This window comes from Rhea americana, unplaced genomic scaffold, assembly GCF_003343005.1.
Source record: "Rhea americana isolate MKP2758 unplaced genomic scaffold, rheAme1 scaffold_654, whole genome shotgun sequence".
Taxonomy (NCBI): Eukaryota; Metazoa; Chordata; class Aves; order Rheiformes; family Rheidae; genus Rhea; species Rhea americana.
In genome coordinates this window covers 33900-50262 of record NW_028186817.1, presented here as the reverse complement: position 1 = coordinate 50262, position 16363 = coordinate 33900, and the positions used below count along the sequence as shown (strand labels likewise).

The following is a 16363-nucleotide window of genomic DNA, read 5'->3' as shown; positions in this document are numbered from 1 at the left end:
CTCCATCCCAGAGCACCTGAGATGCTCCATCCCTCCACACCCGAGGTGCTCCAGCCATCCACACCTCCCCGAGCACCTGGGGCACCCCATACATCTCTGAGCATTCGGTGCACCCCATCTCTCCCCCTCCCTCCCCAAATACCTAGGCTGCCCCATCCATCCCTGCAGGCCCCTTGCTCCGCTCCCTCGGGCACAGGCAACCTCTGGGGCTCGGCCCCAAGGCCCCACCTACCCAGGGCCAGACCTAGCTTTGCCCCAGCAAGATCCCCTCCACAGGGAAGGCCTTCACCGAGCTTTCCAGGGAAAGCCAGGCTGGAGCAACCGCTGCCTGCAGGGTGCCTGGGAGCCGCTGGGAACCGCTGGCACCGTTGACTCGCCGCCGGAGCGAAGGTTTCTGGTGTGGGGAGACGTTTTCGCACCAGCCCTCGAGGCTCACAGCAACGGCCCCGTTGACTCTGGGCAGCGCCAGGTAAACGCGATTCAACKTCACTGATCCGAGCGAAGTTCAAACAAAACGAAACAAAGCCCGATGCTTTACGCAACACGTTAAAACAGGAGCAGCTAGACCATGGGTATGCACTTTAATAAGGCTTCCACAGCTCAAATGACAAGTTTAGTCCAATATGTTTGCAAATACAGACAAAACAGTAAATGTGCCTTTGCTCACACCTTGTTCCTGTTTCCTCTGCGTGCTTGTAAGATACAGCGATACCAAGGCCATTAGGTACCTTGATCTGCTACCTCCGTAAATGCGAGTACGTCCCGGTTTACAATTCTTCCTGGCAAAGTTGCGAAAGTTAGCTTTGCAACGCTTTAAGCTCAAGGAAGAGACTCGTAACAAAAAAAAACAGAACAAAACAAAACAAAAAAAAAATCCCCCCAAACAAACAAAAGATCCAAAACCCCAGCAAATTGAAAAAAATATCAACTTTCCATGGACTATGTACACAAGTGAGTGCTTCAGTCTAGGAAGAATAAAACCCTTGTCTAGGTTTCCAAAGGAAGGAGAAGCTTAGTGCTTCGTCGAGCACTAACGGCGGCAAACTCAATTCATGCTCAAGTCTTTACCTTGGGAAAGAATAAGCTGCTGGGCTGCGCTGCTTCGGCCCGCGGCCAGAGCCCCGAGAGGCACCGAGGCCGGGGGCACGGTTAAGGCAGGAGTCGTCTCGGCCCCAGGCTCCCCCTTTACGAATCCTTTCGGAGCCGCTTTTAACACCTCTGCCCCCTCCCCGTTCCCCCGCTCGCTCCCACCGTCGGGGACGAAAACGGAGACGGACGAAAAGCCAACAAGACAGCGAGGAAAACGATGGGGACCATCGCTTAACAGAGGGCAGCTATAATTCTCTAGATAAAAGGGGCATTTTAAAAGGAACACTATCAAGGTTACCGGGCCCGATTTCCCGTATATTAATACACCCTCCCCTTCCACACGCAGCCCTAACCCCGCCGGCAGCCTGCAAAGCTCCTGCGCTTTTTCATAGCCGTTTGGCTTCGGCAGTCCGTTAAAAAAAAAAAAAAAAATGAAGCTGATGCTGCAGCAACCCAACCGGCACGGTCCGTCTCAAGCACCAGCGCCCCAACTCAGTGAAAGACTTCTGCTACGGAAACAAGGTTAAGTCTCAAGGTAATGGGAAACAGCTAACTTTATTATGGAGATACCTTGACAGTGCCCTTTTAAGCCTGGAAGTGGTACACTATTTCCTGCTACTAATATTCAATCAGGATAGGAAGAGATCCTTTCTGGGAGCTACAGGAGATGTAAAAGAAAGAAAAAAGAAAAAAAAAATCATTAGTGCATTCCTGAAAACAAGGAGAACAGAGGGAAAACCTCTTTTTACATGGAAAACACACCACCCAAGTACGACACTCAACCCCTTCGGTATCTCCAGTTCCAGCAAAGAACGGTTCAAAGCTCGCAAAGCGACTGGCAGAGCGCAAACCATTTCTGGCTCTTGGCAGTAACATACTGGAGAAGGATGTTATCAAAAGTCGTTAAAATATTCCACGTTTCTAAAAACACAGTTCACAGAGAGAAAGACCATGTGATTATTGAAAGTTAAGATCATCATGTTTGGAAGTAAAACTGCAAAAAGGCGAGTGGCTGAGAAATCAAACCTCCGGAGAGGGCGAGGAAGGCGGCTCCCCATCTCCTTCGCCCCTCCGGCGCTACGAGTCACTGATGGAAGGCTTTCGTAGGCAGACCACGGCTTACACTTTGGGTAAATATATGACGTTGGAAAGAGCTAGACATTCTTCACAATTAACAATTTCTTTACTTCCATGCTGCTCGGAAAGAGTAATAGTGGATCAAAGACAGGATTATCTGTAAGCAGGTTACGCCTAAAGAGTTACTGGAGAACAGATCAAGATGTTTTTGATCTACTGCATTACAATTCCTTTTTGGACAGACGAGCGTGGTACGAAATCTGAGTCAGGAAACACACGCGAACGCCACTGTCTCCCTCGCTAGAAACGCCTGCCTGTAAACATGATACATTGTTACTGCTACTAAACTTTTCAACCTTACTTTTGCTTTATTAAATATAAAATTTGAAACGTTCTCTTGAAGTCAGGATGTCCTTCAGTGCAATCTGCTTTGACATAAGGCATTTTTGGAGGCAGTCATTTCAGAATGGGTTTCTGCCTTCTGGAAGAGTCAAGCAACTGTTCAGTCCTGTATCCACCTTTTCTTTTAATGCCCTACCATGTCAAAATCCTCTTCCCTTCTGGTCGCTCCTCTGCCGCCAGCATGTATAAAAACCATCAGTGTCCAAGTAAACCAGTCCCTGAGGGGCAAGAAGACAACCACYGAGAGATTACACGCTTGCAAGATGGAGCTGAAGACAGTGCGGGCTTAAATAAAGGGGAAAAAAACAAAACAACACAAAACAAACAGACTCTCACCTTTAAATCCTTCTTCAGGCATACAAACTGGAGATGGGGGAGGAGGGGAAAAAAAGCATCACGTTAGAAGTCTCTTGACAGTCATTTCTAAAAGGATCTTTTATCTGCGCGAGAGCATACTGCAGCTTTCAGCTGAATCTTCGATTGACAATTACAGGAACGCTTCAATGTCTCTGCTTTCCCTTGTGTTTCTACAGCCCAAGGCGCCCTTCCCAAGCCGGTCCTAGGTGGCCACAAATGCTTTTGCCAGAAGCGTGGCAGCAAGGCAGCTTCCCCGAACCCCAGCGCCCCCCCCAGCGGGGCCGGTGCGGCCCCCTTACCTTGCATAACGTCGTCCATCGCTGCGTAATCCGCAATTGGTTCGTCAGCCTGGAAAGCAAACCAGACTCTAAGCTTACTAGCTTAAAAATTACTTAATATTAGCGCTTCCTAGGGTGCGCAGACACACAGGAAGGGAGCACTCCTAATTTAGTTCTCCTTTAGGCTGGTAAGCACACACAGCTTAGCAGGAAAGACCAGCTAATAAACGCTCTTTAAAGAAGCTGACCCTCCCCTCCCCTAGCAGGGCAGGAGCTYGAGGAGGAAGAACTGGTTAACGAGGTTAATTAGGCCACTCTGCTTACTGCTCCCAAGCGTGAAGAACAAGCAGCAAGACCGAGAGCCACGGGTGGGCACGTCTGCGGCRCGGCAGCTCTCACGCACCCTGGAGCGCACTTCTCTCCGGTTGTACAAAAATCAGATGGACTCTCCGCTTTTCCTTGCTCTCTTTGCAACCCCAACCTCATTTAGCAGCCACCTCACTCGCACRTTACCTTTAATAAAATGACAGATTCGGGGATGACTCCCAGGCTGCCGAGTGTTGCGGTGTCATCGCTTAGTATCTTGCCGTCGATTGACAAATTCTGGTCGAACGGGGCAACTGAAAATGCATGCATGATCTGTGCCAACACAACGAATGAGACACACTGATTTTGAGCAGAGGAAAAGACACCACCGAGCTACATAAAAATATCACCTGTTCAGAAGAGCAACATGTACCTTTGGATACCACCTGAGATCTTCCACGACTCCCCCACTGCTCCCCCCTCCAGCCTTACACGCTTGCTGTTTCACATTTTCTTACTCAAGCTGCTCTGCTCCTTTACCCTCCCCAAAAAGAGACAGTACCAGAAGCCACGCTCCCGGGAGCGGAAATGCCTTACCTGTATTTTCAGCTCTTTCAACGTCTGATTAGCAGAAACAAGCAGCGCCTTTTCCCCTCTGACTTTCCGGTGCCGCGTGCTCCGCCTGATGCCCTGCTTTTGGTAAGTGATATAGTTCTGGTGCGAGATCTTTTGGCGCTTCGCACTGCCGTTGGTCTAGAGGAAAAAAAAAAGAGAGAAATCAGGAGTCTGACTCTGAGATTCACTGAAAATACACCCACCACCCCCTTGCCAGGAGACACGTCTCCTCACTCTGGCCCTCGTTGGGAACTCGATATACCAGGAATGCTCAAAGTGGCCCAAACACCTTTTTGAACATGCGGCTGCCATTGGGGAGGAGGTGGATGAGCAAAGTTGCACATCAGCTCATGGAGTTTCTTCAAAAAGCACCGATTGGAAACGTACCCAGGAGCACACGGGCACAAAACTAGCCTGGGAAAGGGAACACCCTGCCATGTGCAGTATGACTATTACAATAAACACACTTAATTTAACATCCTGTTGTTTTCTCTTTTGCCTGCTGGCAATAAACAGGAGAGAAGAAACTATCCCATCATGCCGATTCCTGGACATTCAGAGCTGGACTTTCCAGCACCTCAGAGGACAGTGCAGAAATGAGGAACCTTGCAGTATTTTTGATCTCTACCTGGTTAAAATCTGGGTCTTGTTCCCCCTCTGGTTTGTTTTCCTCCCTTTCCTCTTCAGCTTCTGAGCTGCTCACGTTCAGCTCTGGAGCAGCGTCCTTCATTACCTGAAGTTATAAAAATCATTCTCCGTAACTAACCCGACAGCAGAAACCCAGACTGTCACATCATGGCAAACAGCTTTCAGAGACTTCTGGGATGCCACCTTGATCAAATGAACCGAAACAAGGCAGGGGAAAAAAATAATAAAAAATAAATAAATAAAAATCACAGGGATCTACTCCACACGCTCTGCAAAGACTTCCCTTCCCACTGCTTCAACCCAGGGGGAGAGCAGTCGGCTATGGGGAACACGTGCAGCTTGTCAAGTTCCCCTGTTGAATCGCAGGTGCTGGCTAAAGATCAAACTCTCACTGCGAGGACATCCTGCTTCCCGCGGCTCAGGACTTCCCCTCCTCTCTAGGCAAAGGGAAAGTCTCCAGGGGCCTGAACTGATTTCTTTCCCATTAGCTGGCTGCTTCTCTGCTCAGCTAAATGTACTGCAAAAGCCAGAACATAGAGAAAGGAATATTATCTGTAATTTGTACATTTATCTCTGCCTGTAGCAGACGGACAGAGGCACTCCTCACGGTTATTTATGGGTCTGAAGTTCATTGGTAAGTAAATGAAATTTAAATAATTTACAAAAACATATACAGACTCAAGCTTCCTTTTTATTTAGAAGTTACACCACAGGAAGCATGGATGCGCTAGGTTTACGCACATATCTACGCTTTGGCTGGGATCCGCAAGAGGACACAGGGGACAGGAGCACTCTCCTTCCTGGAGACTAAGAGCACACTTATCCATCGTTGCRTTTGCAATTCGAGATGCAATCACAGCTCCCAAACATGCAGCAGGAACCCACAGCACCCTCCGGGTTCCCAGGACGCTGCCCTTCGGCGAACGCGCCCTCGACACCCGCCTGCCGCTGCTTCACGACGCCTCGGCCTCCCTCTTTTTGCTTCAAAAAGACAGGAGGTGCCCCGGGCCCCCGCTCCGAGCCGCGGGAGGCGAGAACAGTGGCGAGGGAGCGGCAAACGCTCCCCGACTTTTCCAGTTGACATCGATCTGCCGATCTCCCGACACGGGCCTCGGGATTCAACCTCAAGACAGGCTGCAAGCCCGCGGCCAGCAACCGCAGACCACACGTGCTGCGCTGCGTAGCCTACGTCTTACGCCCAGGCTCCAGCGCCCAGCAAASCTCGAGGCTCTGGCTCTTCCCTTCGCCTGAAGATGCTGCGCTTTGCAAACTTATCATGTGGCCGAGTCCAATCCCTAGAGGATGGGGAAGCTTAGGAGACCCGCTAGTAACTAGYCGTTCGTGCCAAATACTCTCAAACCTTTTAGACATCAGTTCAGATCAGAACTACCTGCAACAGAGCAGGGTTACTGCCCCATCCTGGAGGCTGGTGGGGGGATCTGCTCTGCTGCGTCCTTCAAAAATCCTAGTGCAATGAACTATTGCTGACCCGCRTTCAGAGACCTCGAGCCTCCTGTTGTCACCTGGCATCTTATTTGAGCTTGCACGAGCCTTGGTTTCCTCCACAAAGAATAAAATCGCCCCAATGAGGAGGACTGAGGYTTATTGTAACAAACTTTCAGATACYTAGAAAGCAAATTCTAGAGACTACATTGATCCCTTAAGACACCACTGAAACAGAAACATAATTCAGAACTTCAGAGKGGATCTTCAAAGCCACCTTGAAGTTATTGCTACTTCGTCAGCATGGAGGCTGAAGAACTTATTTCTATCTAGGAATAAATGTGGTGTTAGCAGCCAAGAAAGGAAGTGACAAATACTGGAGGGGGAGGAGATCAGGTAGAGCCTGATAACACAAATAAGACAACGGAAACATTGCCTAAAATATTCCGAGCAGGGCACATCCATTATACAGAGACCACCAAAAGGATTCAATGTGGCAGAAGGAAGCCTGGAAAAAAGCAAACTTTCAGAGCAGTTACAGCCCGATTTTAGTATTTGCTATTTTTGCCCAACAAAGCAATAGCTTGGAAGAGCGTCAGAGTTTGGTGCTTTCTGCCCATAAAAAGCAGCCGCACACAGCACCCTGATCACAGATCACCAAGGCACCATAAACCAGCAGGTCCCACCCCGCGGGGATGCGGCAGACTGCGCTAGCTTTCTCGTCGCTGGGCTCGGGGAGCTATTTCTTTATTTAGCCGTTTGGCTCCTTAACCGATCGGCGCAGTTTCCGTTAYACGAAACGGAGCCAAGATCAGCAGCAGCCACGGGAGCGATCCATACCTTTTTATTATCCACCACTTTATGGATGTAGATGGTTGCTTGGGTGTACTCACGCAAGTCCCGCTGCTGTTGGCATAACAGCCCTTCTCTGCATTCTGGACAGAGTTCTGGGGAGGCACAAAGGAAAATAAGTTTAATTGCCTCTGCTCCTTGGAGATGCTGAATCGAGGGCTGCACCTGCCCAACGCCTCTCGTGCGAGCCTGGAGCAGCTCACGTACCAAGGGGCATACACCAAACTCAAGCGTTTACTGYGACTGCTAGGCTTCCACCCCCTTAGATCTGAGCCTTTATCCGAAAGGGGCCATTTCCGTGGGATTCAGCACAAATTAGCAAAACAATATAGCGCTGTTGGCAGCAGAGAAGAGAGGATGCACTCACTGGGCTCGGAGTCGTAAAGCGCGCTCTCGGGGTCCGCCCCAGCAGCTTGCGTCCTGATGATTTTGATGACGTGATCCACAACAAACAGTTTTTGAATCCTCTCCCACTCACTGGGCCATATTAGAGCTATACTGTGCAAAGAAACAAGAACGTGCTTTATGCCATTGAAAAGTCAGGCCTCGAGCGCTCGGCGCAAACAGGGTCGCTCTTCTGAACAGTCCCCCATTTTCTCTTTAGTTTGTTAATGAAAGAAAAGCAATGAAAACGACCCATAACCCAAGCTGTATGAGAAAACCCGTGTACCCAAGACAACAGAGAAACAGTAGCCTGCTATTAGGGACGCTGCTACGCTCCAGTCACGGCCAGCGCGCACAGCGAAGCCCCGGAGGGAGGAAGGAGGAGTACACAAGTGGAAGATCTGCTACTTTTAGTTCTGCATCGCTGCAGAAGCAATGCTGTGGAGCATAAACTCCAGCCCAGCATCCAGGGCTGGCAGGGTAAGTCTCACAGAAAGCAAATCTTAAGGATAATTTCTGCACCCCAGTCAGACGCCGGATGATTTATTGTTAGGAACTAGCCAAGCTTAAGCAAGCTCTCTTTTCTTGACCCAGCATCCTTCCACAATTTAGGTCCTGCCTCACTAGAGTGCCTGAAGAAAGCCGGCATGGAGATTTACGCCAAGGCAGGCCTGAGGAAGCATCTGYGTTAGTGTTGTTCAAGGGACGGCATTTGCGCCTCGTGCTTCCGCAGCTCAGCAAGCCTCCTGGAGCATTCCCAGAGCCTTGCGCGAGGCGAAGGCACCCGGCAAAGGCAGACGCGTGAACAGAAGAAACTCACAGTTTGGAGTCTTCTTTGGTCATGGAAGCGTAGGTGAACATAAGGCCCCCGTGGGGGCAGAGCAGAGCGCTGTTTCCTACCGAGGACACGGGGCTGCAGCGCGTCGGCCTCCTGCTCGGGGAGGACAAGGGAAAGGGACCGTTAAGGGCTTTGCAAGGTTGGCCAGGTTCTTTCGCACCGAAGAAAGCCGCAAGTCTGCAGGCAGCCGAAAAGAAGGAACCACACGGGAACGTTCACGGAAAGCGCTCCGAAAGGGGAATATTAAACTACCGCAGACGAGGAAATCAGCTCTGCGTTCCCGYGCCTTGCAAAATTGCTCTCCCCTCTAGAGGAGATTTCCATCTCATACCACCGGCAGCCTGCAGAAACAGGATTGACCTTTGCCCAGAATATAGCTTCAGACAGATGAAAAAACTAATCAGGTTACTATCTAATCTGACCATCTGGTTAAGACAGAGTAAACAAGGAAATTCAGTTTTCTTACAATGTATTGCAACTGATACAGGCGCAGGGTCCGAGTACTACAAAATAAGCTTCGTTTCCAGAAAGACAAAGGCAAATCCCAGCTAACTAATTTTGCACTGCTACGCACCGTGCCATGCAAATGCTGTGATCCAAAACTGAAATCGTTATCTGTAGCCCCCAAAAGGAATAAAGAGCATTGAAATTCTCAAGCCAGTTACCTGACAAATTTCCTCCATTCTTCTACAAAAAACTGCGATACAATATACAGCTCATCTGTCTCCTGGAGGAGAGAAATAATAATAAAAAGTCTTATTTTAACTAACTCAACAATAGAGAAGCAATGACTTTCTGCGGCGCTCCTTCTCTTGGAGATCTCCAACATTTTTACCATGACAACTCCATCCAAGCGCACTGTAAAAGCCAAGTAAAATAATTTGAGATCAAGTACCAAGCACTTATGTTACTAATCTTGTGTTTATTACAAAGTTAATTTAGCTTTGGATCCAATTACCRTCAATTCATAGCAGGAAGCAGTCACTTCCCTTACAATAGCTATGGCTTTCTGGTACTGCTTGTATTTGCTGTCACTGGACACTCCAGGTCCCCCTGGCCAGCTTGCCCCCGCGGTACTCAGGGGATAAGTGGACGTTTTTCTGCATGCTGCAGGATCATCCTACCCTGCCCTTGTTTCCTTCACTGGGCGTAATCCAGAAGCAGCTCCTGATAGTGACAGTGCACACCAGATTCAAAAGCGTGGATGTTTACCCTCTGATACAGACCAGAAAAACTTAAACTTTGAGAGGAAGATCCTTGAATCTTATTTGGATTTCCCAGCAGAGCCCTGATAAGCAGGGTGGAGGACATAGTTTTGCTGCTTGGAGAGACCCTCGTGTTCTGAGGTGACCCATGGTGATGGGCTTCAGCTTTTCCTCACTTGCTTCAACCACAGAAGCAAACAAGCAGCTTTTGACCCAACCCCAGATAAAAGCCCGGTAGGACTTGACAGCTCTCCTTTGGAGGCTTATCATGGAGCATTTTCCATTTAGTCCCTCCTGGGGCTCCCGGTTGAGAGGCATAGACCCATGTTGACCTCAGTATTTATTCACTGCTGGAGCCGCTTGTTACTCTGAGAAAGGATCCGATAGCAGCAGGCTGCTCGCAGACGTAGGCAGGCACCTGCCAAAGCAGCTTGGCACGATCTCAGAGTCAATCATTAATCAGCACTGTGAGACATCCAGGAGCCAAGGTGTGGAGCCCGTCCAACAGCTCGTGCCACTTCTTCCGAACCACCTCAAAGCCCCAGTGCGTTGGCAGCTCTTAAGAAGTCCTGGAGAGCTACRTGCTTGTGCTGGGGAGATCCCCTCACTACAGGACTATCGATCGTGTGCCTGTCCTCCTTATTCTCAGGGCTTCAGCATCTAGTTCAGGTCACGGAGATACAAAGAGGGCTGGTGCCTGAGACTTGGAGAGATTCTGCCTGTAGACTTGGGGCCAAGATAAAGGGACAACTCCCTCCACAAGCAAAGTGCAGCTATAGAAATGAGGCTTAAAAACACTTCCAGGTGCAAAAGGCAGCTGCCCCCGAGCTCTTAGTTCTGCTGAGGAAATAAGAGGACACTGGAGGAGCCAGAGGTACACGTGCATTATATCCTACCTGGCCAGCACGGGCGATGGAAAGCCCTCTCCACTAGCACAGCTGCACTGCTTAGGTACTTCTAGGGGAGGATTCGACCAGAGCACAAATAACGTCTCTGCTTATCTAGTTGCTTCCGGTCCAGCAACAGCTATATTGGCACATGAGCAATTCTCATGTATCTTCAATAGGGCCTTCTGCCAGCACAGCTGATCGGGGGAAATCACACCTCGGCACAGCACAGATGCAAGCTCCGCTGGCAGAGGCCTCCCGGCRCCAGCACGGGCTCCGTCAGACCAAGTGACTGATCATCAGACAGAGCATCTCGCAGGCAAAATAAAATTTCTTCAGAGAGGGATAAAAGCTAATAAAACGCTCAAACGTTACCCATCTACCCGCCAACCATCTACAAATAAAAGGCTGCACGGGGCATGCCCAGCCCGTCGCTGCCTGCTGTGTTGCTAGGCAGAGAGAGCGAGTAGGAAGCAACAGGCAGGCGGGACAGCTTGGCTCTGTGCAGCTGGGGGGATGCAGCTCCAAGGGATGCTGCTCGTGAAAAGCGGCTTTCACGCACGCGAGGAGCGGGCGCAGCAGTGGAGCGCGTCAGCTCCTACCTGAGCAAGTCCACGGCACAGGGGAATGTACAGGAAGACGACAAAATACGGCCTGGAGGGCCACTGATGTAGGAGGTAAGAAAAAAACAAACCACAGTTCTTTCTCCATCTSAGATATGCACTTACAGAACCACCCAAGCAAGGGTCTCTTAAGGTTCATAGTACCTTTGTCTGGTCAGCTATTGCATTTAGCACTGGTACGGCAAACTGCCGGTCCCAAGAGCACAGAAAACCTTCCCCAAGCCCCACGTTAATCCCCTTGCCTTCCTCATTCCCGTACCTGAGGCCAGCTGCCGAGGCAAGGCCTGCATTTGTCATGAAACAGGTTCTGGAGAGATGTCTTCTGCTCACTAGCCATCATCTTATGCAGAGCTTCGTTTTCCTCTCCTTCTCGCTCCAAAATCTGCATGAAACAGTTAGTTACCACAGCAGTTCTCGCTTCAGTTCATAGCTGTTCTTCAAAGGTGACACTGCTTTTCTCTTCTACACTTTTTGAACTGGGTAGCATTAAAGGTAAACCCGGAAATATGACCAGGTATTTACAGTCAACAAAAGGGTAACGTTATTTGGTATTTCAATACCTTGCACTGGGAACAGCACTCTTTGTTACTTGGGAATTCAGGGGCCTTTGGAAAATATTGCTTGAGTTTCTTCCAGGCTTCTTTCGAAACCACCCTCCTTTCGTTTTCCGATATGCACAGGTCACCTGCAGAGAGAGCCCAGAGAAGGCTTTGCTCTTGACGTGCTCGGCAACGTTTTGCAGCACTAACTAGATTTAAGAGATTACAGGGTATAAACGTGGGGGAAGATAGTCACGCACTTCTCAGCCAAGACCGTGTCAGCAAAAAGAGCACAACTAATACAGAAAGTCACCTTCGACTTCTTTATCATTTCCTTGTTTAGACAGGAAAAWATATGATTTTAATTTGCCATAAATGTCCTTTAAATTTAGAAGCCCGTGAACCCAAGCAGCTGATCCAAATACAAACCAAGGAAAGGCAACAACAGCRGCACACGGAAAAGCAAGACAAGCCAGAGAGGACACAGGGCTACTGTTTTCTCATCTTAGCTTTTTGGAGCTCCGTTTTCCAGGCTGCAGACCRATCGTACGCCCCACGAACTGGGAGCCAAGTGCATTCTGCACCCTTAACCAACACAATTACCATTGCCGTGTCCTAGTTTGCTTGATTCCTCCTATTCAAGCACCTAGAAACCTGGCCAGGACCTTCTCCCCCTCACATCCTAGCCCCATTCTGCCCAAAGTTTTGTTGCGTTTGAACGCCACAGCTGCTGCTGTTCAGCACGGGAAGCTCCTCGGGACGTTCAGATAGTCCAGGTTCACGATTAACTGCAGCCTCTCCTTTCAATAACACCCATTGCAAGGAGGGGAGGAACAGGCAGATAGATGAAGGGCACTCGCAGGAGTTAAGCRCTTGCCTGCGCACAGCTGGGAGCAAGTAACCGGGGTGTAAAAACACCACGTAAGATTTACCAGCTATCACCCAGACCGTTCAAAGTCCTGGCAGATTATTTATCCAGGCAGCCGGTGCTCCAGCAGCTCGATATACACAGGAAAAGCAAGAGAGCTGCTGAAAGAACGGCTTAGCGCAAGGCATTTGTGCCTCTCGTTTTAGTGACGGCGATACCAGAACGATTACGCTCGCGCATTTGGACACCACATGTCCGCGTCGCAACGMGCTCCCCGGCGGACAAACAAGGCTCGGAAAACCACAAGACCTCGACGGCCCGCGGATCGAACGAGCTTACGACCGCCGAGGGGAAAGCAGGACCCACCTCCCTCCGCGGCCGGCGCTGCGGAGCCGGGGCGCAGCCGTGGCCGGTGCGKCGCAGCGGCAAAAACGCCGAGGGAAACGGGCGTTTTAAAGCACCCAGGACCTCACGACGTCGAAAAGCAAAACGCATCCGGATACRGTGTGGGAATGCTCAAGCTTTAAAGTGGATTTTAACCAGCAAGGAGGGCGGCAAAACGAGGACCCTGCAAACTTAGCGCTGAGAGCAGAGTCCAGCAAAGCACAAGGCACTTTATAATCCACGCTGCATTTCTACAGCCCGAAGAGCTCAGGGAGGCGGAAGACAGAAGACTTTGCTAAAAGGAGCCCTTCCTCCCCACCCTCCGGCAGCTCTTTAACGTTCAAGCACCTCCTCAGCCCCACGGACCCGTCGGCTTGGCTCGTTCCAGCCACGTCTGGACTTCCGCCAGGCCCCGAGGGAAAAAATAGCAACGCTCCCCTCTCGCTTCGAAACAGCACTTAGCCACTTGCTCTCCAGCAAACGTGACCAAGCGGCCCAGCTTTACCATACGAGSAGGCAGGGCCAGGCTGCTTTCCAGAGCCAAGGAGGACAGGAAAATGAGCTCGTACGAGTGAGCGCCTTGACACCGCACGATTACCGAAAACAGACTAATAAGCTGTCGAGTGGAAGAGGTGGAAAAATCAGATCAGAAAYGCGCGGAGAAGAAGCGCGTTGCCATCTGGAAGAAGATGACCCTAACTGCCGTCCCTCCGCCCCCTCCCGCCTTCGCTCGCCGGGGACAAGTTTTGGGCACGGACATCAAAGGCGCTTTAACTTGGCACTCGGGAAAAAAATTATTTGGCAAAGTCAGACCAAAAAAAAAAAAAAAATCGCAGCAAAGATGCAAAAGGACTTCACGAGGGAACGCCCGGATGGTAGTTCTGGACGCAAGCCAGACCTGACAGATAAAGCACTAGGTTTTCCAGAAAGCACCATTAAGGCAGTAACTTCCTCCACAGCAAAAGTAGGGCTGTATTATCGAAACCGTGGATTTGCTGATACACTCCACAGGAAAATTTTAAATGCATAAAGGGGAAAAGGTTGTTTTCCAAGAGCAAKTGGAGGTTAACTCAGGATGGTGAAATCTGACCTCCCGGTGGCCTCCCTATCTAGTATAATTTATTCTGATACGATCCAAAGTAACAGATCAACCAGCAATTTACCAGCTTAATATTTTCAGGGGCCTATTGGCCTATTTTTATGCTGGTCTGGCTGGCTACATTAGATGTTTCGCCACTGTGCCCTGTGGTTTTATTTAGCAGCAGAGGCCCTGTGGCACTGGGAGTTATGATACAAAGCCTCCAGGAAAAGCAGCCGGCATCACGACAACGCGCTCAGCTTTAAAAGAGGGCTTTATCAAGCCGTTATTGTACCTCCTCTACTAGCTTTAATGACAGGAGGCGTGCTGCTAATCTACTGCGTGCTTCTTTCTTCCTAGTAACTGGCTACGCTGGGAACGTGCTCGAGCATCCCAGGCAGACCCACCTGGGGAAATCGATGCCTCCAAATAGGAGGCACCGGTCTACGAGAACACGAACATGTCTGGGAGCGACGGACGAGCTAAAAAGCGAGAGCTGAACAACAAGGTAGCCAAGGATGTCGCTAACAAACTGTCCCTTAACAAAACAATTAACAGCAGGTCAAAACCTTATGTAAATGGACACCGAAGCACAGCAGCTTGGTAAATCGATACCCTCAGGAGCCCTGGCTGCTCACAGATAAATCGGTGTTTATAAAGTTGTCGGCAAGTGCTTCTGTTTTCAGAGTTCTGCTTTTTCTTTTATACTGGGAGAATAAATTGATACTCCATCACCAACATTGACGGTCTCGTATYGTTTTTCTTTTTTCCACAATCTCCTAACGCTTTCAGTTTTCAAGTGGCTACAAATCTTCTGCGCTYCCCTTACTCCATCACGGTACTCCGTCAATGGGAGGAAGAGAAGCAGCCTTGCTACTGCCTACAGGCCTTACAGCATCCAAGCTTATCTGTGGCAGTCACCATCTACATTTACGCTCTTTTTGCTGCCTTGCAAAATTTGGACTGCAATGTAACAGCAGGCTTATAAATAAAAGCTCAAAGGTAAAGTTTCAAGAAGCAAATGAGCACGCTTATGTAATTACTTGTGCTGGTCTTAAGTTCAGCAGAAGAGAACTACAAAGTTTATGTCCTGAGCAGCGGGCAACAACACGCATATTCAGTTCCAGCCCCCAGAGACTTACCATGTGGGCAAACAATGTCTTCATTAAAATTTAACTCCTCTTCCTCTTCTCTTTTCTCTTCATTTGATTCATCTAATTAAAAGAAAAAATAAAGAAGATAGCACAGTGTTCCTCTCTCAAGGAAAGCTAATGTCGTTGGAGGAAAGCAGCCCAAATTGCTGCARAACTCTTAACCCAAGGGAGGCTTCAGAAGCACAGTATTCTCAAATGTATTAGGCCATTCGCCCAGAGGCCAGTGGAGGACTGTGGCCTACGGGCCACGTAGGAGTGCTCTGAAGCATGCGGAGCATGAGACCATCCTTTGTGAGATTACAAAGGACGCATTTGTTACGGCTAAAACACCACAGGGGGTTGCTGCCCCCAAAGATTTTTGGATCGGAGTTAACTGAAACATAACTGTAGGTACGAACAGAGGGAGCAGAAACCTTGCTGGCAAAATATTAGTCAACTCTTTGCCTTAAGGCTACTAATCTAAAACAGATGCTCCCTTTGTAGCTTCAGGAAGGGATCACGTGAATAAGCCAAGACCTACTCAGCTTGGAAAAGCTGCTGGGAAAACCTGGGAGCGGGCCTGTGCTCTCCCTTCCCGCAAAGCGCCTAGGACTGAGCAGCAGCAGAAACCAGCAGAAGTCACACATGCTTAATGAGRCAAGGGAGAGCAGGCACTGCGCCCTCCCATTAACTATACAGCAGAGAATTAGATGAACTGCACATCATTAACTATAATTAACGGTAATCCGACTGCAGAGCTGATTTCTACATCCAGTTTTTAGGSGGGCAGCGGGGACTTGCACCAGCGGGTAAAAGAGCAGAGCTTGGCTCCCTACATCTTTGGTGCCGGCAGCAATGCACAAGCAGCAAAGGACACGCTGTGCCCCTGAGAGCAGGCTGCACCGTCTCCTGCGTACCAACCAGCAATTGCGGAGCGGCTCTTCACCGGTTTCCGCGTTTCTGCTCCGAGAGCCGAGACAAACCGAGTTGCTGAGCAAGGGGAGGCTGCCAGGGGTCGACAGGCCCCGCACTGATTTGTAAGTAATAGAAACCTCAGCTAGAGAGACAGAAGTGTTGGCCATTTAACTGGAGCGTTGTRAACATGACAACGTGTTAGCAGCAGTCTGTAACGACCTGCCTAACAAGCAAGCTGGTTAGGGAGCAGCTCAAAACCCAGTACTGTACTCCTGGGAGTTGCAGCTTCTTTTGAAACCTAGGTCACCACGGAGGAATCATCCGTGGGACAATAACTCAGTTGCTGATGCAGAAAAGTACCCTTCTCCCAACAAAAGCCACAACAGAACAACCAAGCTGCAACAGCAGTGCCAGCTTAGAGATATTTCCATGAGGTCTGCGG

At 49.7% G+C, this 16363-nt stretch overlaps 1 protein-coding gene across 1 annotated transcript in view; it reads right to left on the bottom strand.

Moving 5' to 3' along the window:
* Nucleotides 1-564: 564 nt before the first annotated feature.
* USP48 (ubiquitin specific peptidase 48) overlaps nt 565-16363 on the bottom strand; it is a gene marked incomplete at its 5' end in the record, with an annotated part of 34271 nt that continues 18472 nt past the window's right edge. Inside the window, 13 exons of the mRNA XM_085320744.1 lie at nt 565-2786; nt 2905-2931; nt 3225-3273; nt 3717-3842; nt 4107-4262; nt 4753-4857; nt 7056-7162; nt 7435-7565; nt 8272-8382; nt 8955-9016; nt 11264-11386; nt 11565-11689; nt 15016-15087. Of these exons, the coding sequence (XP_085176870.1) occupies nt 2764-2786; nt 2905-2931; nt 3225-3273; nt 3717-3842; nt 4107-4262; nt 4753-4857; nt 7056-7162; nt 7435-7565; nt 8272-8382; nt 8955-9016; nt 11264-11386; nt 11565-11689; nt 15016-15087 (1217 nt within the window). The remainder of the gene's footprint in view (nt 2787-2904; nt 2932-3224; nt 3274-3716; nt 3843-4106; nt 4263-4752; nt 4858-7055; nt 7163-7434; nt 7566-8271; nt 8383-8954; nt 9017-11263; nt 11387-11564; nt 11690-15015; nt 15088-16363) is intronic.